The sequence below is a fragment of the Gambusia affinis genome, linkage group LG05 (assembly GCF_019740435.1).
Source record: "Gambusia affinis linkage group LG05, SWU_Gaff_1.0, whole genome shotgun sequence".
NCBI lineage: Eukaryota > Metazoa > Chordata > Actinopteri > Cyprinodontiformes > Poeciliidae > Gambusia > Gambusia affinis.
The window spans coordinates 6,727,500-6,755,421 of NC_057872.1; the positions used below are offsets into that span (position 1 = coordinate 6,727,500).

General features: G+C 40.7%; 1 protein-coding gene across 14 annotated transcripts in view; it reads left to right on the top strand.

The window, feature by feature from the left end:
• LOC122831770 (plectin-like) overlaps positions 1–27,922 on the top strand; it is a 145,826-nt gene that overhangs the window by 54,904 nt on the left and 63,000 nt on the right. For 8 of the 14 annotated variants that reach the window (XM_044118199.1, XM_044118216.1, XM_044118201.1 and 5 more), the window contains exon 1: positions 23,159–26,695. The exons of the other annotated variants lie outside the window; for them this stretch is intronic. In XM_044118199.1, coding sequence (XP_043974134.1) covers positions 23,452–26,695 — 3,244 coding nt within the window. In that variant the 5' untranslated portion in view covers positions 23,159–23,451. Of the gene's footprint in view, positions 1–23,158; positions 26,696–27,922 lie in introns of those variants that run through there. 14 annotated transcript variants of the gene reach the window in all.

Here is a 27,922-nt window from a genome sequence, read left to right on the forward strand (position 1 = left end):
GTCTCCAAACTTCAGATTCAAATCTAATGATTTTTTTTTTTAAGTTTTCCAATTGGAAAAGTCGGAAACTTGCATTATCTATCATTTTACAAATCTAGATAAGTACAAGGGAATTGAAAGACGATTTAGTGTAAAAACAAATAAAATAACGGAAAACAAAATTGAGGCTGCTTTTTTTTTACAACATGAACTTTGAAATCATATACTTTTCTAAAGTGATTTTTAGTTACGTAGTTATATTTTTTTCAACCTTGCTTAGTAAAGATCTTTTATATTTGCCTTGCCACATCCAGAGGATCATAGACTTTACATTATTGAATCTAAATCTAGAGCAGAATATTCAAGCCTAGATTGAGTATCTAAACTTCATTTTCAAGTTTAGATAAGTAGATAGATAAGTTTAGATAAACTTGAATATCAAGTTCTAATCTATCTTTGATAGATTAGAAATTAGCTCTAATTTCTAATCTAGAGCTAATCTGAATTAGCCTAAATACCAAACAACACAAAGATTAAAAAAATATTCTGTGAATCGCTATTGATTGAAAAATTTCTGGAATACACAGATGATAAAGCCCTGGGAGATTTTATTTTTCAGATAAATGTTTTGTTTTTAAATGTACAGAATGGAAGATGTGGACGTTTGAATTTGGAAGAATTATTAATTCCTTATAGAAAATACGCATAGAAACCCTCTAGCAGAATTTCTCAGTACAATTTTTTTTTACTTACTCTAGAAAACCTTTTGAGAAAATTTACACCATTTGTAATGAAATTGTAATCCTTTTTTTTTTTTTTTTTTTTTTTTTTTTTTTTTTGCTGTAAGTTATGAAAATAACATCTAAAATAATCCAAATTAAATGCTTCAAAGTATCCAACCTTAATCCTGCCATTCTCACCACAACGTGACGATTATTTCCTGTAATGTAAAGGATCAGAGCAGCTATAAATATTCTCCATAAACACGTGGACAGTGACAGTCAGCTGTTGAAACACAAACCACTCATTAGATCCTGTTTTAGAGGGGCGATACGTCGCGGATCGCTCGCGTCACGAGGTGATGATTTAACGCTGTTGATTGGTCGCCGCTGCTTGTGTTCTGCTCACAGAACCCTTCACCGCGTCTGTGAGGAGGTCCGGCATGGTTTGCGGTGCCATGAGGGTGGCAAAGGTCGGGTTCAGAGGGCGTGACCTCAAAATAGGGAACAGCCGTAAATCCTTTTATCTGCAATGGTCACATTACTGTGGAGGTCTGCAGAGGTAAATAAGTCATTCCCAAACGCCTCACACAACCAATGAATGAAGCGTCTTCTATCACACACTTCCATTAAATTGCAATAGCGACATGAACAACTGCGATGGTGACAGAGCGGTATCACTTTATTATCACTTTAGGGAAATTTTCCTTGCAGGAAGGTGGGAAGAAAAAAATAAAGAAACAAACGCTACGAAATATTGGCACAAACATCAATGAAACAGGCTGAACGACAAACTCAGACCCGATTACATTTTGAATTTACCCGATTAATGGCCCGGCTAATGAAAGTTTTTCCATCTTTTTGGTTCTTGGTTTGAGCGTTTCCTAAGACAGAAGAAGTAACACATTGTTACGGAAAATTATTATTTTTAGTGCTTAATACAGCTAATCTTACCCCAGGTGTAAAAGGTATATTGAACAGTCTGATTTTGAACAAATTTCTTAACAGTTAATTTTATGTCATGTGTAAAAGGTATCTTGAACATTCTATGTTGTATAAATTTCTTAGTTTTAAACAGATATTCTGTGAAGAATTTACAGGAAATTATCCACCAGAGTAAATGTCAAAGGTCAGGAACTAGATGCAGATCAAAGGAGATCTTTTAGTATTGTTATCAGGGCTCAGGAAGCCACGAAATTAGCATCTATTGCAGGGCAGAAGCCTGTATGGTTCACAGAACATCAAAGGTTTTTTAGAACCACATCTGGCAGGGTTTAAACTAAAATGCAACATAGAATGTTGAGATCACTAACAGTTTTCTAAGTATTAATAGCAAGTTTATAATTAAAGTGCATTATCTAAGTTTAGAATGGTGAATGCTGAATGTATTTGAAAATTTTACTGTCTATGATAATATCTGAACCAAATGGAAATTGTTTCAATGAAAATGTGTTGTTTAGTATTAGAAAACTGTTCAGGATTTTATGTGATAAAGCAAGGACTTAAATCTTTGGAAAATGCTGAATGCAGTAGACCAGAATTAGGTTTGTGAAGATAATCTTTCCTTAAACTAAATTACTTGATTTGGCCGGGAGGCACTCCGAATTTCACAGGTATCTGTTAGAGCCAGAAGACTAGGATGCAGCTGCTTGCTCCATTGTTCTTCTAGAGACCAAATGGCCTTTGATCTCTGGCGTGAAATTAAGGGAAGGTCTAAGTTCCTCTGAGTGTCCAGGGGAGCTCCTGGTTGGTCGAACCAGGGGTACGCCTTAATGAATACATTAACAAGGAGAGAAACGCCTCCACTATAAAGAGATTGAACACGATAATAATAATTTAGATCGCTGTTATTTCCTGCCGTTTTGGCATTCAGCCTTCTCCAAAGACATGTCTTTGCTTTTTCTTTCTCTGTCTCTGTCTTTGTTTTTATTCTTTGTCTGTCTCAGGTAATGAGTCTGTATCTTGGCTGCTTTGCAGTTTGTGTTGTTACTTCATTGTGGTTTCTTATTGGATTAAACGCTGTAACTCTGTGACGTCATCACGCATGTTGCTCCTGATTGGCACACACTCCTCGCTGGAAGAACCCGGGAAATAGGAAAGAAATAGAGAGCCAAGCTTTTTCCAAATTAAGCTAACTTAGTACTATTTCTTTCTTCAACAACATCCAACACAAAGTTCAAGATTTTTAAATTGATGTTCAGTTTAGACTTTGTATGGTAATAAAATATTCTGCTTGTTGGATAGTTTGATCATTTGTGTGGTAAAAAAAAAAGGAATGCGGAGAGACAGAGCAATGGAAGGATTCAATTTATTTAGGAACGTTAACAATCATGCACAAAATGAGTAATGAAAATGTGAATTAAAAATTACAGTGGGAATAAATAACATGTTATGGGACAGAAGTCATTGGGAATCTTCGTGGGGATCGTCAATGTCCTTAACTAATATCAGTTTCCTCCAATTTTGCTATAATTCACTCATTTTAATCCACAGGAAAAGCTAAAAAAAAAAACAACAACAAAAAAACACACCTTCACTTTATCCTTAGCATTTATATTTTAGCCAACTCATTATTTTTAAAAAGACAAAGGTCATCTTACTAAAATCTGCTTTATTAAGAGCCATCTGAACTTACTATGAGTCATTAAAGAGACCTAAAAAGATTTTATGTTTGGTGCATTTTGCCCAAAACTCTAAATCATTTCCTGCTAACGATTCAAAAATATTTGGTAACTTGCTGTCTCTCCAGTAGATGGCGATGTTGATCTGCAAAGTGGATCCCCGTTCTCAGCCTCCTGCCTTCAGCATTTTTCCCCAACTCTTCATTCGACATGATTGACTAGGCGGCCCAACCACTTTCTTTGATGGCTGAGCAATGATTTTATCATTCGACTGTTTGTTTTTTTCTCACGTTGTCTGTAAAAAGACGCCGTGCCAAACTTGTTATTTTCATTAGTGACTCATTAGGCTTATTTATTCATTATTTATTCATTTTAATTAAGTTTATTACTGACCTAAGCCTTAGAGTTTTGCCTCAAGTTGTTTCGCTGCCGTAATGCTCATCATTTCACTCCTGCTTATCGCTCCTGCTTAGATATTGCTAAATAATCTTGCTTTTATCATCATGTTGTTATGTAAAGTGGAGCAGTTCATGTTTTTATTGACTCTTATGTGTGTTCTGCTTTGTGTTTTTCAGGTGAGTGCCCTGTCCTCTCTTTTCCTGTTCATAATTGGAGCGGTTGTAGCGTGAGGACAGCGGGGAACGGCTGACGAACAAGTACTCTAATCACGTTGGCCGAATGCCACAATGCACACGCACACTTGTCTTAACGCTTCAATGTTAAGACGAGTAAAAAAAAAAAAAAAAACCCCACATACCTTCAGTATGGATTTGATGGCCTTGCTGTGAGTTTCGGACAGGTTTTAAGCTGCAACAAATAAATGAGTCACGCCCCGGAGGAATCGGGTTAAGATTTGCCCTCACAGGCAATCCCTCTCGTCTGAGGTACATCTGGAATGTTTTTACACCCGGCACGGTGGAACCGTGCCGGGGGTTGAGGGCCCCCGGGGGCGAATCGCTGGCCCCTCTCGTTTGAGAGCAGTCGCCCCGCATCCTGTGATTTGTTGCCTCTTTGGTCGGCGCACCTCGAGGCATGTCGTGAAACGGATGACTGGGTTGCAGCCTGACAGAAAAAACACCACCTGCTTCGGGATGTTTTATTTGCTTGCCGCGCCGTGGATGTAAAATTGCTTGTGTTTAATGGGTAAAATGCTTGCATAGACGAGTTGAGCAATAAGGTGTGCTTAATTGCTCTGAAGTTTACTCACTGAGGGCGCGGGGGGAAGAAAAGTCTAGCATGTGCATTATGTGCGTTTTAGTAGTCGTAATGTTCTGCTGCAGAACAGATCTTAGTCTCCTCTGGCCTCGCAACAGGTCACAATGTACCGGGTCATATTTCTTTACTGGAGGGAGGGAGAGGTTGAACAGTTAGACTCGACACGCCCTGAGCGAAGGCCTGGGCAGAGCTACAAAGGGAAGCAGCTGAATGCTAACAGGTGATCCAACTGGTTTCTGTTTTCAGGGAGCTGCTAGCATTACATTTCTTTGATAACAGAGTTCCGGGAGGCTACATTCACTGAACACCTTTCACGTATTCATTCACTATATAGACTGTGCTGTTATCGAAGAAAAATAATATTTCATTATTTTTCCTAACAACAAACCCAACAGAATTAAAATATGTCAATGAAGCATAAATTAAGCTTCTACGTTCCCCTTTTCTCTGGACTGGACACGCCTTTAGCATACAGAGTAACTGTCAATTTCTAAAAACATTTATGAATTTCTTCAATAAAAAAAATACTTTAAGTGAACTTACAGTTAATCAAAATGATTCATTGTGCCCTCTACAGATTTAGGTTTAGAATTAATCGATTTGTTTCTGATTAGTTATTAATCTCCAACAATATATTTATATGTAAAATGTAAAAGCATATATATATATATATATATATATATATATATATATATATATATATATATATCAATTAAAAAAGAAGAGAAAAATATCTTGGTAGAATTAAAAGATTACTTTAAGCAAGGAGTGTCCGAACTTTTAGCCACATGGCATAAAGTTATGAGTTGAAAGTACTTGCAGGCCAAAAATATGCTAAAATAATTTTAGTCAATTTTTGTTTTTTTCTGTAGAAAAGAAATGTCATTCAGTGCAGATCTAAAGTTTCATACAAAAAATGTTACACATTTTCAGTAATGAAGAAAGCTCATCCAGTTTTCAAATTCTCTTAGGCTTTATTGAACAATTTTTTCTGTTTATAAGAAACAGATTTGGGTCATTTTCTTTCAAAACACATTAAAGTTTGCTTCAAATTTGCTTCAACCATCTGGGACGGGTTGAATTGGTGCCGTTTTTGAATTTTGCAGGGGCAGCACAAAATCCCTCCAAAGTTAGGTTGACTTCCCTTGTGTTTGTCAAAAATGTCCATATAATTAATTCCCTTAAACAGAACATGCTTTATTTATCCTGCGGCATCTTATGTTGGAGTTAGTTTCAGGCCTTTGTTCCCAGAAATTTCAAGGACTGATTGAGGTTTGGTTTCTCTCATACCTGAATCTAACAACGGCATAATGATGAATGTTGGCGCAAAATGTTTTCATACATGAAATAAATGTTTTATAGAGTAAAATAAGCTCAGCATCCTTCGGTCAAGGTTTAATCCGTCAATATATTGTGGCTTTTATGCTTGTCTGATTCCAAAGCAGCCTGGAAACGTTCCCTGTACATTTGCTTTCATAAGGAGAAGAAAGTTTTCGTGAATCCTAAATTGTGCTGTAGAGAATCAGATCACGGTCTAGCTGCACCAAAACCTTTGAGCTGTTTGCTTGATGCTTTTGCTGGTTGTGCTATGCACTCTGCTCTGTTGTCCCCTCATGGGTTACACATCCGGAAAGACAAATCATTAGCAGAAATACTTTTCATGATGTTGTAAAAGTTTTTTGGGACTTGGACGTGCTGTTGGCAATAGTTGAGCTCACCACATTGTTCCCAGTTGGAGAACTCCTCATTGGTTTGTTCCAACAGTGAAGGAACAAAGAAATGTGGCTTTTGTTTTTGCTGCTGCTCTTCTTTTAAACGCCGAACCTTTAGCTTTAGATGTAACAAAGAAAAAGACAGGAAATGCTGCCACGCCAAAGGAAAGTGGAATGGCATCGCCTGCAGGAATGATGACACACGAACTGTGTGGGTGGGGTTGGGATCCTACTCCTAAGCTGCTTTTATCCAATAAAAGTGGTTGTTTACTTTGCAGGTCTAACAATGTAGGGTTTAGTTTAGGAGGGTATTATTGCTTCCAGTGTATTGTACTTTGAACATGTTTTAAAACGATCATTACGTGCGTGAGCTTCACATGAAAAAAAAAAAAAACAATACAATTATGTCATGAAATCAATTTTTACATTTTATAAGTAAAGATGCACCAATAATAGATTTTGTAGATTGACTTTGATTGTGGGTTTTTCTAAAGTCTGGACCTACTGATGCTGACTTTTAGCTAGTTCCAGTTTCTCCTGGGAACCGAGTATAACCACAAAATATTACTTCTCTATTTTCTCTATACATTAATGTAACTTTTTAAGTAACATAATATTGTCGTAAAAAACAACAACAAAATAACAGAGCTGCTTTTTCCCCCCCGTCAGTAAATTCAACAATGCTTTGGGACATACATACAGGAAGTATTTTTGCTAATTTAACTAGAAGAAATATAGGATTCTTGAGTGGAAAAGAAGATTTTAACTTAGTATGTTTGGCCCACCTAAAAATACATACAATAATCATAGTAATACAAATAATTTATAGAACTACACAATGTCATGTGGCGTTAAAATTTTTCTTCAAGATTTATTCAAAATAAAAAAAAAACAAACATCTACTTTCAATTGAATACTTGAGAAAAACTGTCGGACGTTATGCAACGTGTTAGAATCAGCCATTTTGTTTAATGTTGTCGTACACACAGCTTTGTAAAGCCTACTAGTTTTCAACAATTTACTTTTATTATTATTCATATTAGCACCAGAGGTGATGTTCCACAATGTGCAGGAATTGTTGTACCACTAAAGCAGAACAAAACAAATATTTCGAAGCAAAGAAAAGAGGATTTAAGCTACTGAAGTGACATTTAAATAGTTCCCACTGTAGCATTTGGTAATGTATATTGCTAAAATTGTCTAAAATATTGCCTAACTCTGTTAATAATTATTACTCTATTGTAAAGTTCCATCTTTATCGTGTAATGTAGTTCTACCATCACACTGATAGGTGGCAGTAGCGCTCCATAGGATGTGAGAGAAGTGTAAGAAACCACACCCGTCTGCGAATAGCTAAAATCCTTAAGCACAAACACTTAAGATCCAATCAAAAGACACCGTTAGGTACCTATTTTCATAAAATATATCTTAATATTCATAAATATACACAGTGGAAAACGTTTTAGTACCGCCACAGAGGCTAACATCTACTGACTTCCTTATCTCTGCTTTTGAGGAATCGGCTAATCAGCGCCAAGGAGAATAACAGGTGCTGCTGGATTGGTTGATATGGTAAGACCAGCCAATAGGGCATCATGAAGCACTGCGCCTAAGAATTTTAGTTTTCCAAGCTACATGATCTTTCAGATATTTTTGATATGCTTTACCAAGACACAAAGCGGTAGCATTTTCCCACAAAAATGTAACTTGGAGGTCTGCTCCACAGAAAAATCTCTGAACTGGTGAATTTCCAAAACCTGAAACCTAAATAGTCACTGTATATGTAGAAAAGGTCACCCATAAAGAGAAGACTTTACAAATACAGTGACTTGCCTGGTTAGCTTAACTTGTTTTTCTCTGCTGAATTAGCGTCACCGACTCCTAAATGCAGGAAGTTTCATGACATAAGTTGATTTACCTGCTGGTTTTAAAGACTTTGCAGTGATGTGCTCAGCTCTGTTTTATTTGCCTCAATCTCCTCTACTGTTAAAAAGTAGCTACCTCAACAAAACGTTTGTGTCCTTCTTTATAGGAGCGTTTCTGTCACGGAAACCTGTTACATCTGATGTATTCACCGTTCAGGGAAAAATTAAATAAATTCAGATTTTAAGTTACAATCCAGTCAGGTGTTAAATCACACAGCTCTGTCCATGAAGTTATGTACCTTTCCATCTTTGACCTTTGATAACATTCCATCGGTGCTCCTTGTGCCTCTCCGTCCTGCTTTTGTTTGGGTACCAGGCTATAAAGTATCTTCTCCTTAGCATCCACTACATGAAACGGCATGCCGGGTGCGTTTCCTCTCTACAAATCATACAGTCCTGCTGCTACATTCCCAAGGCCTTGTTTGAGAAAATCTTGCGAAAGTGAGCAAAGTCTTTCCGCAAGCAGTCACATTGTCATCACTCACCGCTGCACATGGCCTGTTGCATTGATTTCTCTCTGCAGGAAACCGTGTGATCTGAAAGCTGTCTGTTCTTGGAGACTTCACCTCTGTTTGCCGGAATGACCGGGTTACAAGGAGCCATCGTTCCCCGCTTATCTTCTTCAGATAACCTGAAAACCTAACCCTTACCATTTTTCTCCAAATACATTGTTTAGAGCTTGGACTTAAGAAGTTAAGTCCAAGCTTAACTTCTTAAGTCCAAGTTTTTTTAGTTTTTTTTTATTCCTGCTGTAGTTTTTTTCTTTTTTCACTAAAGAGTCACAGGAACCCTCTCTGGGTTGGTTTAACACAGAAATAGCTCATTCCTGGAAGACGCAGATGATGGCGGAGAGTCACCGCTGTCTGTAACCCGATTCCAGAGCTGTGGCAGAAAGGCCCTTTTCACTGCTTACTCATTTAGCTGCTTTACTGTATAACTTTTTTTTACAGCTTTCAGTCAGTTTTTCTGTTTCGCTCCGAGGACAGAAAGAATGCATCTGATTCATCCTCACCAGAACTGGGAGGGTTTTCTGGGTTCGAGGAGAGCAAATCTGCTGTGCATGTGTGGGATCTTAACTTTAGTTCGAGCGAGGAACGCACCTGCATTCCGTTTTGCCTCCGTTTAATTAGCTGCTCATCAGGATCTTTGACTAAAATTAAATCCCGCAGCCTCTTCAGGTTACACTACAAATGTCCACAAACGTCGTGGCGCAGCCTCTCAAAGCCGGCAGTCTGGATCTTGTGTCAGGTTTCTGTTGTTTGATTGCCGGTTGCCCCTGGCAGCAGCAACGGCGCACACGCTCTGCACGGCCCTCAGTCATATACGGCGGGGCATATTATTTGCCTAACCTGCGGGCTGTGTTGCTACGGCAACCAAAGTATGACCGCTCCCAAGTGTAATTGCAGATGATGACTCATAGAGACAACTATTTAAGTACTTCCTTTTTCACACACACAAAAAAAAAGAAAAGAAAAGGGGGAAAAAAAGCATAGTTTGAGTTGCAGAGATGTGTTAGTTTCTGTGTTTCTGATTGGCATAGAGGGGCCGGGCCCTGTTGGCAGCTACTGGCAGAGCGGGCACACCCTGCAGCCATTTTACACCTTCCTCACTGCCCAGAGTGAAGCGCCATTTTGTAAGGGCCAGCCTCTGTTTCTATTTAAATATGATTTACATGGAATTATCCTTTGGCAAGGATTCATATTCTTTCAGGTACAATTGTTTTCAATAAAGTAGAATATGCGTCCCGATGAGTTTCGTTTTCCAGAGGACGTCAGTGTAATGTGTTTCACTTTGGGGAGAAACACATTACAACCTGGAGAGCCAAATAAAACTCAATTAGAGCCGCAAATGTTGCAATTTTGTTTTTTGTTTTGACAAAACAGCTTTTAGGGGAATATCTGTTATCCTATTATCGGAAAATTTGTGTCATTTTAAAGAACTGCTGTTTATTTCTATTTTTAGGACTTAAAATGAAGATGGAGATAAAATTTTGCAAAAAAAAAAAAGGATGAATTTTTTTTTTCAATGGGACAGAAAATTATGTGATAAACTTTTTTTTAAAAGCACAGAGTCATGGACAGCTGCACATGCAGTGAAAAATGGCTCCTTTTTGTCCCCAAGGAGGGTTAAAATAAATGCATGCCACACTTTCCAGAATTTTATTTGCAAAACAATTTGAAAACCATAAAATGCTTTCAGCCCACTTTAAAGTTATTTGCTACCTTGTGGTAGAATAGAAAATAACTAGACAATTCTTGAAGAAATTTAACCGGGGCCTGTCAAAGTGTGCCCGTCGGTTTGGACTCAGTGTTCTGATGCTGAAAAACATGGACTTGCACCATTGAGTATGTTAAAGTAAGTGTATCAGCTGAAATTAGCCAAAATGCTAATGTTAGCATGAATGCTGTCAGTAGCATGTGGGTCATCACTAGCATGTTGTCTGTACTTTACTTACTCCATTCAGTATACATAACTAATAAGTAAGAAAATTAGCTAATAGCTCATTTAGGCTAAAAGGCTAATGCTAATGCACTGCCTTGTTGCGCAAGGCAGTTCCCTAACCTGAGAGAAAAATATAATGCAGGCTAATATTAATGCACCGCCCATAGCAGTGCACTAACCTTAGAAGAAAATTAAGGTTTTTATTTTGAAATCTTCAGTAAGCCTCATATTAAATTCAATGTGATTGCTGTCAGTTGCTTGTGGGGCATCACTACAATGTTCTCTGTAATTGACTTACTCCATTCAGTATACTAAACATGGCTAATAAGTGATTAAAAAAAAGCTTATTTAAGGTAAAAGGCTAATGCTAATGAACTGCCTTGCTGTGCAATCAGCTTGCTGCCAATGCTGGGATCGAGCCGCGTGTTTTGATACCACATTTGTGGGTGGGCATGCAGCGGTACGAGCCGCATTAACGGTCATGGAAGAAAAAGTTATAATAATAATAAAGGGACAATCTATTGGGTGTAGAACAGTGACTGACTGACAGTCACTGCTCTCCCCATGCGTTGCTATGGGCAGCCCCCAAATATGTTATTGTCCTACAGTGGGGAAATTTAGAAAGCAAAGGTAAAAAATCAAATACATATACGACGTATATATATGTATATATATATATATATATATATATATATATATATATATATATATATATATATATATATATATATATATATAGCCTGGAAAATTATAATAGGCTGCACAGTACGGCATACAGTGACCCCTCTCTATAACGTGGTTCACCTTTCACGGTCTTGCTGCTTCGTGGATTTTTCTGTGCATTTTTTTTTCACAGCACATTGGGTTCTGCGTCCTGATAGGCTAAACAGTCTCCGCGCTTCTTCTCTACCTGTGTGCCAAGAACATTACGGTATTTAAATATACGTAATGCAGCTTGGCAAATTTTGGTAAATGTTTTCACCCAGAAGAAAAAAAGAGCGACAACAACTATCGATAACCATGTTTTTCTTTCGAAAACACACAACTGCACCAAAGGCTGCAGAAGAAAAAGACCCTAGAGAGCGGAGTGAGGCCGCAGCATCACATTCAGAGGAACAGTGACATACGCGAGTCACAGTTTGCCCTACTGTACTTCGTACTGATGATTAAAATGATTATTCTACTGTAGTTATTTGTAAGAAAGTGTTCTATTTTTTTAAACAAATGCTTGGGCCTGAAAACAGGTTTTGTTCTTTGGTTTCAATGAAGAGTATTTGATTTAGCTGTATAATAATTGTAAAAAAATAAAGGTAACTACTTCACGGATTTTGCCTATCACGGGTTCCTTTCGGAACGCAACCCCCGCAAAAAACGAGGGTTCACTATATTCAGATTAATAGAGCAAATGAGTGATTTTAGAGGGAAAAAAAATGTGCAAGAGTTTCTAGTTGGTGTATCACATAAAATTGTCATAAAATGCATTTAGGTTTGTGGTTGCAATACGGAGCTATAAATGTTATCTGAAGGCACTGGGACTCACTCTGCTGTATGTTGTTTGCAAAGTAATGACGTCTCTACCAAAGATCTGCAATTGGAGTTTTCAGTTGGGTCGGACTCTCCGGTCCAGTGCTTAACTGGTTTGAATCGTACATAAAGAACAGGGATTTCTTTGTTTCAATTGGAAACTTCACATCAAAGAGGTCAAAGGTCACATGTGGGGTACCCCAAGGTTCAATCCTAGGACCCCTCTTATTCAATATCTATATGCTCCCACTAGCTCAGGTTATAACAGGAAATAATATCAGCTACCATAACTATGCAGATGACACATAGCTCTACATTACGATGTCACCAGGAGACTCAGAACCCATCCAATCACTGAACAGATGCTTAGAACAGATAAATGTGTGGATGTGCCAAAACTTCCTCCAGCTGAACAAAAACAAAACTGAAGTAATTATTTTTGGACCTAAAGAGGAACGATCTAGAGTTACAGATCTAGAGTTATAGATCTAGAGCTATAGATATAGAGTCAGTGCATAGCTTCAGTTATTACAACTGAAAACCAGCGATCAGGCCAGAAACCTGGGAGTAGTGATGGACTCTGACCTGAACCTTCAGAGCCATGTAAAGACAGTCACAAAGATGGCCTTCTATCACCTGAAAAACATTTCCAGGATTAAAGGACTAATGTCTCAGCCAGATCTAGAGAAACTCATCCATGCGTTTATCTTCAGTCGTATTGATTATTGTAACGGCGTCTTCACAGGTCTGTCCAACAAATCAGTCAAACAGCTGCAGCTGATCCAGAATGCTGCTGCTCGTGTTCTCACTAAAACCAGGAAGATAGAGCACATAACACCAGTTTTAAAGTCTCTCCACTGGCTCCCTGTAGCTCAAAGAATAGACTTTAAAATACTGTTGTTAGTTTATAAATCACTGAATGGTTTAGCACCACAATACATTAAAGATTTGCTGCTGCTGTATCAACCTTCCAGAACTCTCAGGTCTTCTGGTTCTGGTTCTGCTCTGCATCCCCAGAACCAGAACCAAACGAGGAGAAGCGGCATTTAGCATCTATGCACCAAAATCTGGAACAAACTTCCAGAAAACTGTAAAACAGCTGAAACACTGACTTCCTTTAAATCTCAACTAAAAACCCACTTGTTTAGAGTTGTATTTGAAACGTAATCAATTGCAAATTTATTGACGGAATCTGACTATGTTGTGTTTTGATTGTTGATTTTATGTTGCATTGTATCTTTGTGTTTGATTTGATGTAAAGCACTTTGAAATGCCTTGCTGCTGAAATGTGCTATACAAATAAAGTTTGATTGATTGATTGATTGATTAATATTGTTTACACCTGTCTCCAGTTTTAAATGAACTCAGTGGGTTTTTTGGATTTTTTTTTTACTTAGCAAAACGTTTAAATTACGCCCTATAAACCTGAGGAATGAGAAAACAACAAACAAGGCTCAGAGCTGCTGATGGGTGTATTTTCCAGTTCCTCAGGGCCTTTGCTTCTTTGTTTTACTTTCTCTCTATCTCTACTTGGTTCCTTTGTTCTACTTCTCCTCCATTGTACACTTTTCCTCTTAATCTCCCGGTCTGAAATCTTGCTCCGTCTTTCGTGAACAAAGAGCCCAGTGTGTGGCGTCCAGTGGCCGGTGCCAGAGCGAAGCGTGGGTTCCTTCAGATGCATGGGGACGCGGAGCGGGGTATCCAGGGCAGCAGAAAGGATGTGTCCGGCCCAGCATGGGCCTCAGATTTATGGCGTGGATGTTCCTCTGCGTTTCTGGGGACAGAGATGAAAAGATTCCCTTGTTCTCTCTTTCTTTCTCTCTCTCTCTCTCTCTCTCTGTCTCTGTCTTTTTTCTTTTCTCAAAAACACTGTTTCTCCCTCAACACCCTGAAAACAACTCCCTACTTCTGCACATCCCATATTTGCCCCGTCTGTGTGTGCACCCATTGGACGGGCGAGCGGGGTCTCACTAGGGTGAAGCAGCAATTAGCAGCGTGGTGAAAAAGTTGTGGAGGAGCTTTTTTTTTTTTTTTTTTTTGCAGAAAATGTCAGTTCAGAGCTGGTGGGAGAGCGGAGATCCACTCGGAGATCGGTTCTGGCTCAGCCCTAAGAAAGGTAAGCGGATGGAAGCGACCAATTCTCAGGATTGGTCACACAGAAGGGGCGTGGTCTTTTTATTCATTTTTTTCATTTTATTTTTGCAGGCGACAATTTTCCTTCCTTTCACAATTTGCTCTCTAAGAAACCGAATATGAATTTGGCAAAATTGTGACTCATCTTGTGCAACCGCACTGCAATCCTCCTGACTTCCAAATGGCGCAAGGCGTCTCTCTCTCTCTCTCTCTTTTTCCCTCGCCAAGCCCCGATCCCTCGGCGCCGTTTCAGCCCGAGCCAACGCGCAGAAAAGAGCAAGAGAGAGAGAACGCGAGAGCTGGTCCGGATTTTCTGTCCGGATCCAACTGCTGGAACTTGTTTACAGCACAAAGTGTTATTGTACTCACCAGTTGTTTGTGGAATTTACCACCAAGGTCTGACTTCAATTACGTTCATGTTAAAATTGAAAGGGGGCGGGGGAATATTTGGCTTTTGTGCAATATTCCAGAGGAAAAACTGTAAGTGCAGGATAATGGCTTTAAATAGTTGAAGAGTTGAAGATTTCCGTTTGTGCTGACTCTTTACTTTAACTCCCAGCAGGCGGGCTGCAGTCCAGCTTTAAGAGCTGCTGGCGGTCTTGCACGGTTGAATACACCTGGACACTTCAGCAGTCAGTGACACTAAATAAGAATGAACGAGACTTGGCAAAACTTGAGTTCTCAAGCTTTTTTTTTTTTGATGATGAATCTGTGACGGAATTTCTTTCCACTCTAGAAAAGGAGAGTCCTTGTGATCCAAGTCTTGTAGCGCCAGGAGTTAACAGAGCAGTGAAGAAAGTGTTCCCACCCTCCGTGTCCACCTGACGGGGTTGTTTCTGCTTCGTCACTCTTCAAAATTCTCAATCAAGTTCAATATCAAATAAGGACTTCCTTCATTAAAAGCACCTAAAGCAACTTGCTTTCAAAACTTAACCTGGCCAAAATAGTTTTAACTCGACCACAATGGTGAATTTCAAAGCCTTCGACGGCATGTGTAAAAGCATCTTGGTGGAGTTTAATTGGAAACTTTGAGTAGGCCACCCAAAAGGCTTATTTGTTTCTATTTTCTTTATAAAGGTGCTGGCGTGTTTCTAAGATTTGGTCTGTTGGTTAATCCAAGTGTGCCTGAGCTAAATTGAGCAGCGTCACGATCTCCTTCAGGCTTTTTTCCTCCAGATCAGATTTAATGGCTCCATCAAACATTTTCCCAAGGTTTTGTTTTTGCCAATGTTTTTTATTCGTTGTTGAAACACGAGATGCAGACCTTCGCTGAAGAAAATGACACCTGCACCACAGATGTCTCTCTTGGTTCTTTTCTCACCTCCTGGATGATCCATTGATGCAACATGTCGCAGGGTTGTTCCATGTTCTCTGAATTTTTGCTGTCACTGTACAGTACAGATGTCAGTGACTTCACCTATTCTTGCAAATCTTTTTGAGTTTTTAAAATTTGCTTCATCTTGTCCTATTGGTTCAGCTTGGTGAGTTGTTTAGGTCTGAGTTTGCTGACATTAAACTTTGGGAACACAAATTAAAAAAAGGCAGAAAGCTGAACTTGTTTTTATTCTCCACTCATACAGCAGTCACTTCTTCTTCTTCTTCTTATTCTTCTGACGTCAATTTCAGCTTCATGTTACAAAAGCTGAAGCTTAATCCTTTCCATACAACGCCACATTGCCATTTCCCCCCTTTTCTCAGTAGTAATAGTTACACGGACAGTTTTTTCGGGAGAAAAAGCTTGACTTGCTCCAAAGTTGCACTGAGAACATTCAGGTAACTCTAAAAGTATTTATGAGACAAGTAAAGCTTAGCTTGGCAGAACCACGAGAGCAGTTCCTTCAGTGGTTTGATTGATCTCAGAATGTTTAGCAGCGGAGCAAAGCTTCCTCCGGCGTTTTTAGCTTTCTGTTTTCATGTCAGCCGTCCAAGAGTTGATTATTTCTTCTTGCCACAGAGTGAGAAATGCCAAAAACACCTCTTTCACCGCCTCCTGTCAGACAGTGCTGCTTTGTTCGGAGCCATACCACGGTTAACCCCGGTTCTAACGATTTACAATTGCATTTAGAGAGCTTTTTTTTTTTTTTCTCTTCTGATCATAATTCTTCTGCCTGTTCATAGTGCCTAAACATCTCTAAAGCCAAAATTTATGCTAGCAGCGTCTGGGTCTTCTGCCAACCATGTGCTGCCCAAATGGTTGTGACTGTACAGACTCTTGCTTGCCAACAGACAGTCATATGGAGAGATAGTAATCGTTTTTAGACTAACTGGATAAATCAATGCAATTAGCCCAAGGGTAGATAAGTGTCAGTCTATAGCAGAAGCTAATACTTTATTCTTCTTCTGTTTCAAAGCCTGACTTCTCTCCCTGTTTAAGTCCCATCTTGGCCTCATGTTCAGTATTGTTTTTACACATTTGTTGAAATTGTCACTACGTCATGACAGTTTGGTATGAGAGAGATAATCTGAGAAAAACCTTTAGCTCCTCTACTGTCTCCCAGGACTTCCAGTACCAGGAAGTGTCAATCACAATCTTGTGTTGTTTTCTGGTATGCTGCAGCTGGCGCAACCTGTTTTGAATGCTAATGCTAGTTAGCATACCCACCATAATAGCAGATAAACGGTTTTCCTGTAATGGTAAGTTGTTTCTCCCCCATTATCACATTTAGCAGTGAGTACACTAGGTTGATTGACAGCGCCGAGACCCTCCTCCTGGCTCTGATTGGTTGTTATTGACCGGGAGCGGTGCATTTCTTAAGACAGCAATAGCAGCTCAGGGAGGAGGTGGATTATCTGTCTCATACTGTCATGACATGGTGACAGGTTTAATAAATGTGTAAAAAAACATATTCTTTATAAAAGTTATGTACTGCAGCTTTTGAAGGCCATAAATAAGTCCAATGTGTGACTCTTAGAAGTCACCTAGTTAGTGAAGAGAGTTCTCCTGTCTCCAAATTGATCTCAGTCAATCAATCAGTCAATATATGAAAGCTTCGGAGGTTTACTGGGGAACATTAATGGCCCTTTCTCCACAGTACCTGCTCAGCACAGCTTGATTGACTCTGCTGAACTCTGCTCCGTTCGGATCATTTACATTACCAGTTCTATGTAATACGCTCACTCGGCAGGGGCAATTTTTGCGAGGGAGTCAGTCTTTTGACACAACCAACTCCACCTTCTAGTCAATCAGTGACCGTCAGTCTTCTGACGACATGTTTTCAGGCAGACTCTGTATCTTTAGTACCCCCTATGTAACCCAGGTCGCCCAAAAATGGGATGGTCCCACATCCCAGCACTGCTTTGGCCACTAAAGATTTTATTACTGACAAGATGAGTTTTATGCAGTAGCCACTTTATCTTCATTGAAGGACGTTAGCTGCCTGTCTGCTAATATGTTTAGTTGATGTTTTGGGGGGAAGACGGTCAAAAACAAAAACAAAGCAGTCTCTCACTTACAAGCTGGACATGCGCTAGAAAATACAAGTTTTATCCAGAGAATCAACACTGGGGTGAAAAACAAATGTAGCTGTTTTATGGTGGTCAACTTTAAAGCCAACACCACATCACATATAGAAGCATTTTTGGACATTTGTTAAATGTCTAGCAGGAAAACTCACTGCAAAACTTTTCACAGTTTATTATAGTCACAAGTTATTCACCCAAATCAAATAATTTTAAATGTTATGAAACTACTACTGCTGGGTTGTTTCTATTTGAAGTTTGTTTTTGGCCTGTTACCTCATGGAAACGCCTCTTAGTGATTTTTAACTGACTTGTTTTGGGCACCTGTTAAAGAAATGCCTCAAAATGTCACTTCTTATATCAGCTTACATGAGTTTTTACTGAACTATAAATTGCCTTCCTGACTTAAAATACATTTCCTGACAAGGATCCCCAAGTTTAGCACATTCACGCATCGGTTCTGTCTGGGGCAACACCTGTCCCATCGGGGGAGGGGTCACGTGCCTCACCAGTTCCACTCTTAGGACAGGCTCCTTAAATTAGAATAGGCTTTCCATCTGAATGAAAAGTGAGCGCTTGCACATTGCAGAAGCATTCATCACCTCAACAGAAGTACAAGTCATGATTTTTAGACATCCGTCCATGTTCATGTCTTGACCAACTCAGTTATAAGCAAACGTTGACGATTGAACTATCCTAGCCAACTTACAAATAGCTAGCTGATGACGATAGAACAGAAAAGTCCTTCTCCAGGATCAGTTTAAGAGATAAAAGAAAAAAGTTATCATCTCTGATTATAAGGTATGAATACGTGTTGAGTTTTGAGAAACCACCTGTACTACAAGACCTTTGATACTGATAACATTCCTGTGAAAACAGTTCCATGTTCTGAAACCTTCATCTTCCTTCTGGCTAAATACAACCATAAATGTGTTGGGTTGTTGTTGTCATGTAAACGACATTACTGAAAGTAGATCAGTGAAGTTTTTTTGCTGTAAGGCGTATCTGCTGAATTTTATTTTATTTTTTGTGGAATGCCTTGGGTCCGGTATCAGGGGGGAGGACACACCATTGAACACCCCAAGCAGGGGGCCTTTACTTTGGGCAATTTGCCATCTTCAAGAAGGTGGTGGTGACAAGTCTATTCTGGGAAATGGGGAGGTCTGACACAGCAGAGGCAGACTCCTAACTAGGAAGTTGCTCAGATAGGCCATTGTCCTTTTGTCTATTCAGTCAATTACATCATATTTCTTTCAGTTTTGCGTTTGTTGCTGTAATACCTGTTTATGATGTATAATGTAATTGGTAACACAAATCTTGTAGGGGGTACAATGTAATAACTGAGCCACCCTGAACAGATTAAAACAGATGTTGAAAAGAAGTGGACAGATAATGACATCTGAATCTATATTCAACCTATATTCACAATTTTTAGTGAACATGATCATTGACGTGATCAACCAGTATTCTGTCTGTCTGTGTTTGACATTGACAGTCTTAATAGATGTTGACATTTCTTCTTAATCGATGACTTCAGATCACCAACGATGTTGCTAATTTCACCTTGATCTCGCTCCTAACAATTACAGCCAAAGAGTTGGCGGAATAACAACCAGAACTAATCTATAGTGGCATTTTCTTTTAATTCTGCCTGTGCGACACAATTTGATGGAAATTGTGACCGAGCTTTTTAGCTGTAGTAATGGTTATATAATCAACGCTGTATTCAGTGTCATAAAATGGTTCTGTCGGAAAATCTGCAAAGACGAGACAGACGCTAAACAGCCTCGGGTTGTTGTAAATCTTCAGACGAGCTGGCCTTATCCCATCAGCCTTCAAAAAGTCACCCAGCAATGTAAAGCCATGGAAGGTGTGTAAGAGGAACAGAATGTTGTGCCTACAATGAATCAGCCATCGATCCACAATGTTAAGCACACCAAGGCATATGTTTTACCCTCGATGGCATAACTTTTTGTGTATTTTTTGGGGGGGAAAAATATTTTCCTGCATTCTTTCCGGAACCAGAAAACCTGTTGCCTCAGGACAACATTGTGCTACAAAGGGTCTAAAACACCAGGGTTTTCTACAGTGATTATGAGAAACGAAATACAAATCAAACAAAAACTAAATTCATGAAAAAACCTTTTGTTGACGAAAATAAATCAGACATGGTTGGTTCCAACTCACCAAATATAAAATAAACAACTAACTTTCATTAATGAATGGTACATTTAAGAAAATGACTAAAACGAGCATATGTGTGTGTGTGTGTGTGTGTGTGTGTGTGTGTGTGTGTATGTGTGTGTATGTTTGGCGGAGTTAGAATCACTTAGGGTGTTGCCATCAGTCTTTTTCCTTATTATTTGTAAAACATTAGGAAGGAATTGCTTTTTGATGTGAAAAAGAGTCTATGTCACATTTCTGATACTTGATTATCAACATACTTGTGAATCACCATCTGTTTATCTGATTATCTATGGGTTGTAGCCACCAGATTCACATCAGTGACTATAGTTAGGCTGCAGGCTCTTTTTATTTTTTAGTTCTATTAAAACTTTGTAGTTTTAAGAGAACTACAAACTCTCGAGGGTTTGTAGTTCTGATTCCTTGGTAGAATTTGAGCCAAGCAAAGGACAATATTTCCACCAGCTTCCATATCTGGTAGATTTGGTGGTGGCACGACTCGCCCTGTGCAGGTTTTAAAGTTGTAAGGAACACAATCTGCACCAGCCACATGAAGTATCCTGCAGCCCCATATTTTTGATTTTGCCATATAAATGATTAAATAAAAATAGCTTGAAATGATCTACAATGCTTCTTCACATACTCAGACATTAAAATAATTTTTAGTTAAAGTTACCCAAAATTTAAACATGAAGAAAAGTGATCTATAACTTACAAATGGGAGGCATGGTGTTGTGTTTATGTCTCAAATTTACCGTGCCAATAGGTGTGTAAAATGTCCAAAACACTCTCATCAGTAGACTGTATACAACAGTAAACAACAAATAACTAAGTAAAATTTGTTTGTTTACAATATTTGGGCATGGCAATATGGAGGCCTAAAGGGGACATTGTAGGAAAAAATAAGTTATCTGTCTTGTGCGAACCAAACCGTTTCACATGCACATCAGACAGCATCGCGTGCACAATAGATACTATCTGCTATCACACGAGATATGTGGTGCACACCAGAAAATATCTGGTATGCACGAGAAAGTTTTTTTTTTTTTTTTTTTTTTTTTTTCCTCTCTCAATGTCCCTTTAGTTGCTCTTTATGGGGACGCCCACAATGTGCGAAACTACTGCAGGAATAGTAAATTGAGAAAACCGACCTAGCAAAACAACATCTTCACTGTCTTGCCACTGGAATGAGGGTGGGTAAATGGGACAGAAATAACACAAACCGGTTATAAATTGCATCCATGATCAGTTTTCTGTTACACAGAATAACAACATTGATTTCTTTCCAGATTAGTCCATGTATTACTTTTTTTTTTTTTTCTAAAAGAAACCGGAGAGCTTGGCCCCTGGGGACTCCAGGGTTTACAATGGATGTCACTGTATCATTACAGTATGAAAGTATCAAAGTTCACACATCATCTAGTTTTGCATTAACAATCAGGTAGATATTAAGCGGCTTTGTGCACAGCATGCCAGAGGATTTAAAATCAAATAACCAACTTTACCACTCAGCAATGTGCCGAAATAAAGTATGAAATCTTTAACAAGCCTGTCTATAATGAAACTGAATGTCATAAGCTGTCACCTACTCGACCTCTTCATCATTGTCAGGCCGTCTCTGTCTGACAAGTCAGTGAGGAAATTCTTGTTTCGCAATGTCAGAATGCATCACCGGTCCAATAAGTACACCTGAGAATTCCTGCCTTCATCTACGCCTCCCATTCTTTTGTAGTTTTGTCTTTACACGCATTATATGAAAAGATAAATCATATCTGCTGTAGGTGGATTGTTTTTGGACGTGGCCTAAGGCATCAACTCTGAGTCTGACTCAAAAGAAACCGAGTAGCCTCAAATAGATTGTTTTTAGAAGAAAAAGCTTAATAAGGAGCTTGAAGGAATTGAGATAACTTATGGTAACTAACAGTGTTCAGCTGGCTGGTGGTTCTGTGCTGTAGATTGGACAGAGAGAGAAAAACGTGTCTCCCTCAGACTTGGCTCGCTTTATTTGACTGTTGCCATGGTAAGCAAAAGGCAAAACAGCATTTGGATGTGTAATGGAGGGGTTTCCAAAAAAACAACAGGAGGAACTGGATTATTGCTTTGCCTCTCATTCACCGCCACTATAATTTTACTACCAGATCACTGTGTTGGTGTCCAGTGCCGTCTGCTTACAGTAAATCCTTGTCTTCTCCGTGCGATTGAACACGAGCTGCTCCGCTCCGAGCCAGCAGTTGTCGGCTACCCTTCCAGTTTTTCTGACTGGGGGGACGGAGCACTTTCTCTGACACACAGAGAGACGAACAGGAGACAGATGTACAGTGGAGAAACGGGATCTTGAGGATGGAAATCGGATATCTGGTTCCAGGCGGAGCAGGAGGAGGCATCGCTGTAATGCGCAGCTCTTTATTTAGTTACGAGAAAGAAAAAAATAAACTGGTTTACAAGTAGATGCTCTAAAGTTAGCGGTTTGAAGTAGCGACACAACTTTAGGCTGCTTTACAGGCTGTTGCATCAGTTTAATGCTCGGCTTTAGGAAATGCCGTGCGCTGCTTCCTACGGGGACCTGGACACCCTCAATACACACACGTAAAAGTAGAAGTACACTTCTATTCATCAAGGCAAACTTAGTTTTTGAATCATTGCGTACCTCGTCCTTATAAAACACACATTTACAGATGTACGTCTCATTTGTCTGTTTACTTAAAGAAGCCACACCTCAAACTTTGTGTGTGGAAACCATTTAGTGATACCTGATGCGGAAATGTTCGTGTGTGTGTGCACCCAATCGACCCAGGAGGGTCATCTCGTTTTCTCCTCACTACTATCTCTCTGACACATTCGCTGGACTGATGAGACAGCAGCGGGCATGTGTGTGCGTGGGCGTGTGTGTGTGTCAGCTGGCTAGAGGTGTGGATGTGTGCGCTGAATCGGAGGCGTGTTTTCCTCTGTGGGTGGGTTTCTCTCTGAAAGTCAGAACATGTGCTTGTGCATACTTTTTTAGACGTGCTTTGCTGTACTCGTTTGATTCTGTCAGAATCGTTCTTGATCTGTTTGGAGACAACTCCCCCCCACCGCCCCTTTTTTTTTTTTTCTTGTTTTGTTTGTTTGTTTTAGTGGGAATTTTTCTCCCTGCCCGCTTTTTTTTTCTCTTCTAAGAATAAGAAGGTAGGTGGAGTCAGACTGCGAAGTGCGCTTCACTCCCTCCCTCGCTCACACGCGCTGCCTTTCTTCCATTCTGTCATTGCCCTCTCGGCAGAACTCAGGCTGTCCATGCCTGGCCATTCTAAGTGAAGAGGGGACAGCAAACCTTTTGACTTTTTTTTTAAAAAAAAGAGGAATTTTCTTTTTCTTCACCAAAAAAACAAAAGGATCAGCAAGACCACGAGGAAGAGACAGTAAGAAAACTAATGCTTTCATCTTTCAACTTACTTTAAATTGAATTGAGAAGCGCGTGACAACCTGTTTTTCCACCGGATTCTTTACTACGAGTGGTTGACTTTTTTTCTTCGTTATTATATTTAAACTGACTTAAAGCACAATGGTTGCTGGAATGCTGATGCCGTTGCATGAACTAAAAGCCATCTATGAAGTATTATTTCGAGATGGCGTTATGGTGGCCAAGAAGGACAAAAGGCCTCAGATCAAGCACCCGGAAGTACGAGACGTGACCAATCTCCAAGTAATCCGTGCTATGGGCTCTCTGAAATCTAGAGGCTATGTACGGGAAACATTTGCTTGGAGACATTTCTACTGGTACCTGACCAACGATGGCATTGTTTACCTGCGCGACTACCTCCACTTGCCCGCTGAGATTATTCCAGCCTCTTTGCAGAGGGTTAGGAAATCAGCTGCAACCCTGGCCGTTGCTCACCGCGCTACGGTAGTCCAGTCTGTGCAAGGCCCTACGTCTTACGTTCCCAAGCCAGGTCGTAGGGAGGAGGCCGAGAGCCAAGAAGCGTTAGCTGAACGCCGCGGCTACCGCTATAAAACAATGGATCCAGGAGAACGAGGGAATTACACCGATAGGACCCCTACGTTCAGGGGCCGTCCACTTACTGAGGAACCAGTGAGGCCAAAGCCGTCACTGGAGGCTATGGACCAGCATCAGCCTCTCTATAGGAGAGGAGCCAGCTTCAACAGCAAATCAGTCAAGGAGGTGGAAAGCACAAAAAGATTCACTCATCAGGGGCCTAATGTGAGAAATGAGAGGCAGGTAGTGTCACAGGAGAGAAGGATGTTGGATGCTCAGGAGATGAACTCCAGTTCTGCTCCACTTCAAACAGCAGCTTTGATGCAGGATGAGTCCCAGGCCTCTCTGATCTCCTCCTCAGTGGCCTTACCATTATCTGTGGCTGCAGCCGGTGTGGCTGTGGGTGCAGCGCCGTCAAAGATGGCGGTCAGCTCGTCTGCTGCTCAGAAAAGTGTCAAAATTAAAAATGTCACCAAACAAGAGATTTCTTCTTTGAAATTCACTGAGGAGATCAGTCTATCATCATCCGAGCTGCCAAGTGGGGATGCTAAGGAAGACAAAACAAAACCAGTTGAAGTCACGGCACCTGAAATGCCAATGCCTAAACCGGTTCTTACAACGGAATGCACTCATGAAACCTCCAAAGTTTATTCTGGCTCTGTCGCCTCTGGAAAGATTAGACCGGTTGATGCTGATCCTAAAATGCATAAGAAAGAGGAAGTTATTGATGAGTCAGTTAAGGCAACTGAAAAAAAGACCCAACCCCTGGTGAAGCCTGAAGTAGGCGGTAATATCAAAGAGAAAACTGCCAACGTTAACAAGAAGACCACCAAAACCAATAAGGCTAACCAGACCAGCAGCCCATTATGGACCACTGATGAAGCAGATGGCATCTCCAGCATCACAGTGACTCAAGAACCCGTCCAGGCAGAAGTAAGCTCACCAGTTCTCACTGCAAAGCCTGACACTCAGGCCTTCCCTCCTAAAATTGCACAAGTAGCAGAACCCTCATCACAGGAAGTTGACACTACTCCCAAAACTGCACCTGCTTCAGCATCTCAGGTAAAACAGGAAGATCCACAACTGATCCAAAAGAAGTATACTGCAACAGAGATGATCATTAAACAGGAGGAAACTAATCTAACAGAGATGCCACAAGCCAAGAAGGATGAAACGGTGTCACCACGAGAGGCCTCTAGAGTTTTAGGGCAGGACCTTGAAGTGCAACAGGTCATCCATTCATCTCTCTCCACTCGGAAGGGTGCTGCAACAGAAGAGGGTAAAGATGCTAAGCAAGCAGGTGAAGGGACCCCCAAGTCCAAGAAAAAGAAAAAGAAGTCTCCAGGGGAGATTTCCAAGATCACTGTTGAACAGGATCAACCACAGTTAAAGACAAACGAGAAAATGTCAGAAAACGTCTCCCAGGAAGTGAAGGTAGAAACTTTCCACCAGAAAACAGTAATTACCTCTGAGCTCCTAACTGTGTCTACCTCTGTAAAGACAGAAGGGGAAGCCAAAACAGACAGTGACCGAAAAAAAACTGGTAATCAGCTAAAGAAGGAGACATCTACAAAAGCTAAGATGAAGCCAGATGAAGTCCCACCTGCAGAGGCTCCTGCAGCTGTTCAAGCAAAAGATAAAACTGAGGAAATCACTGTCACTGCCTCCACTCAGGAACAAATGTCTCCCAAATTACAGGCTGCGGCCCCTGACATGGACCCAGAAAAATCTCAGGAAATAACTGTTTCCAATGTGGAAACAGTGACCGTGCAGAACGTGAGTCAGGTTGAGCTCATGCGAGAGAGCGCGAAACCTGAGAAAAAAATACCAGCGGACCAGTCAGACTCTGAGAAAGTAACTGCTGAGGCTACATCCCTACAGAGCACAGAGAAAGTTGCAGACAAGCAGTCAAAGGGGAAGAAAAAAGGGAAAAAACAGGTTAAGGTGTCACAAGAGGAAGAAACCATAAACACAAAGTCTGTCCCTGCGACTGCAGGAGAAACACTGTCATCCATAACAACACTGCCTATGGCTGCCGGCAGGGATAGCCCTGCTGTGGCCTATGAAATGACAAGAACTAAAGTTTCTTCAAAGATGACTCTTGAAAGAATGTGCAGTGAGGAAGTCGGGCAGGCAGCAGCTGTGCTCTCTGAGGCCCCGACAGACAAAGGGGAGGTGGAGCTAACGCAGCCCTCTGCAGAAAAAACCAAGCGGGTGGTTCCGAAAGCAAAAACATCTTCCAGTGCGAGGAAAGCACCCGCACCCGAAGATTTAGCGTCAGCTGAGGCGCAGGCCAGCCCTCTCTCCAGGCAAGAAGAGCCTCCCAGAGTTGCACAACATTCAGCCAGGCAGGCAGCAGAGTGCAGCACACAGGAAAGGCTCTCTGTCTCGGAGGCCTCAGAGCACGAAGAAGACAAGAAGAGGGACTTGTCAGAGGACACACCCTCTGCCACTGCCACACCCGCAGCCCAGCCTGACCAGCCTCACCTGGGGGACACCAGTGAGTCCAACAGCGCCGACACTGACGAGGCCAATATGAGGAAGAAAATAGTAGTGGTGGAGGAGATAGTTGAGGTGAAGCAAATCGTTAGCCCTCAGGCGACCGGGCAGCAGTCACCTCCCCCACCTGTGAAGACAGCAGAGGAGGAGGAAGACGAGGAGCTGGACCTAGATGTTCTGGAGGAAATCGCCATAGAGCGAGCTCTCTTGGCCGGGGCTGCGAGGGTCAAGGTGCAAGGGGCTTCACCTGACTCTGACTGGGACCACTCACTGGCGGAGCCAGAGGACAAGACATGGCCCAACTTCATTGAAGGTTTGTTTGAATGCATGTCAACTGACCTACTTCCTGCACTGTCCTAATCTGTCTGCGCACGTGATGGAGGTTTTTTTTTTCTTCTTCTTGAAATTAGGATCCCACCTTTCTTTTTTTGAAGTGTGGGAGGTCTTAGTTAAGGTTTTTTGATGTCTGCTCTGTTGCTGCTTCAAGCAAACATTATTTGCAGGTTTCTTTCCTCGTTTATAGTAGGGAGAAAAAAAACCCAACTTTTCAGTCTTTGTTATGTGCATACCGTTCATCTTGGGAGTTTCATGTCGCACAGGCTTATCCTGGATGTGGAGACGGTCTCCTTTTAGGAATTGTTTCAGCATGTGGGTGTGAGGAGACCATTGACATGTGGCTGTGATTTGGCCATGTGTGCTGAGACAGATTAGGCACTAGCTGCACTGCGGTTGCTGTCGTGTTGAAACTGTCAGTTGCAAGACAACTTTTAGATATGGACGTAACGTAACATTTCATGTTTATTGCTTCATTAGCTAATTCTTCAGGTCATATCTTCCTGCATAGAACCAGAGAATGCTACGCTGCTAAAACAATTACACATTTTTGGGTGGGGGCTCCCTGTCTCATAAATACCGTCGAGGCATGTTTACGCTTAAGATGCATAATCTTCGGGGACATCTCTGGGCATTTGCCAAATGGATCATGCAGAAGTGTCGTCAGTCCAACAAGGTGGGGCTGTTTGCTGAGATTCAGCCTCACCACGTTTCTGCAGACATTCGTGTGTGTGAGTTAAAACCCATCTGAACTCCAGGAAGGTGTGGCTCTCTTCTGGGAGCTTTGCTCCAGTAATGCTGTACTTTTGGCTCTGGTTTACATTCCCTTCTTGTATTTTTTTCTCTTTCTTTGTTTATCCAGTCTGTCACTTATTAGAGATAAGTGCATCACTTGAATACCGTTCTGTAATGGTACAGCAGGGGCATGGGAGTTATCTAGGTAATGTGATAAGACCACTGTGTGCTCTCTGCCCTTGGTGTGGAAATGAAAGTTGCAGAAACTCCCCAATCAGGTGCCACACAGTGCTGTCATTTGCAGAACTGAAACATATATTATGAAATAAGCTGTGAAACACAAACATGTAACATAATTTTATATTCCACATGGTTAATAAGTGGAAAAAGCTAGTGTTTTCCATCATTTGTGTATGTTGTTTTTTGGGTTTTTTACTTAAACTTTTACACGAGATAAAGGGAGGAGCTGCAT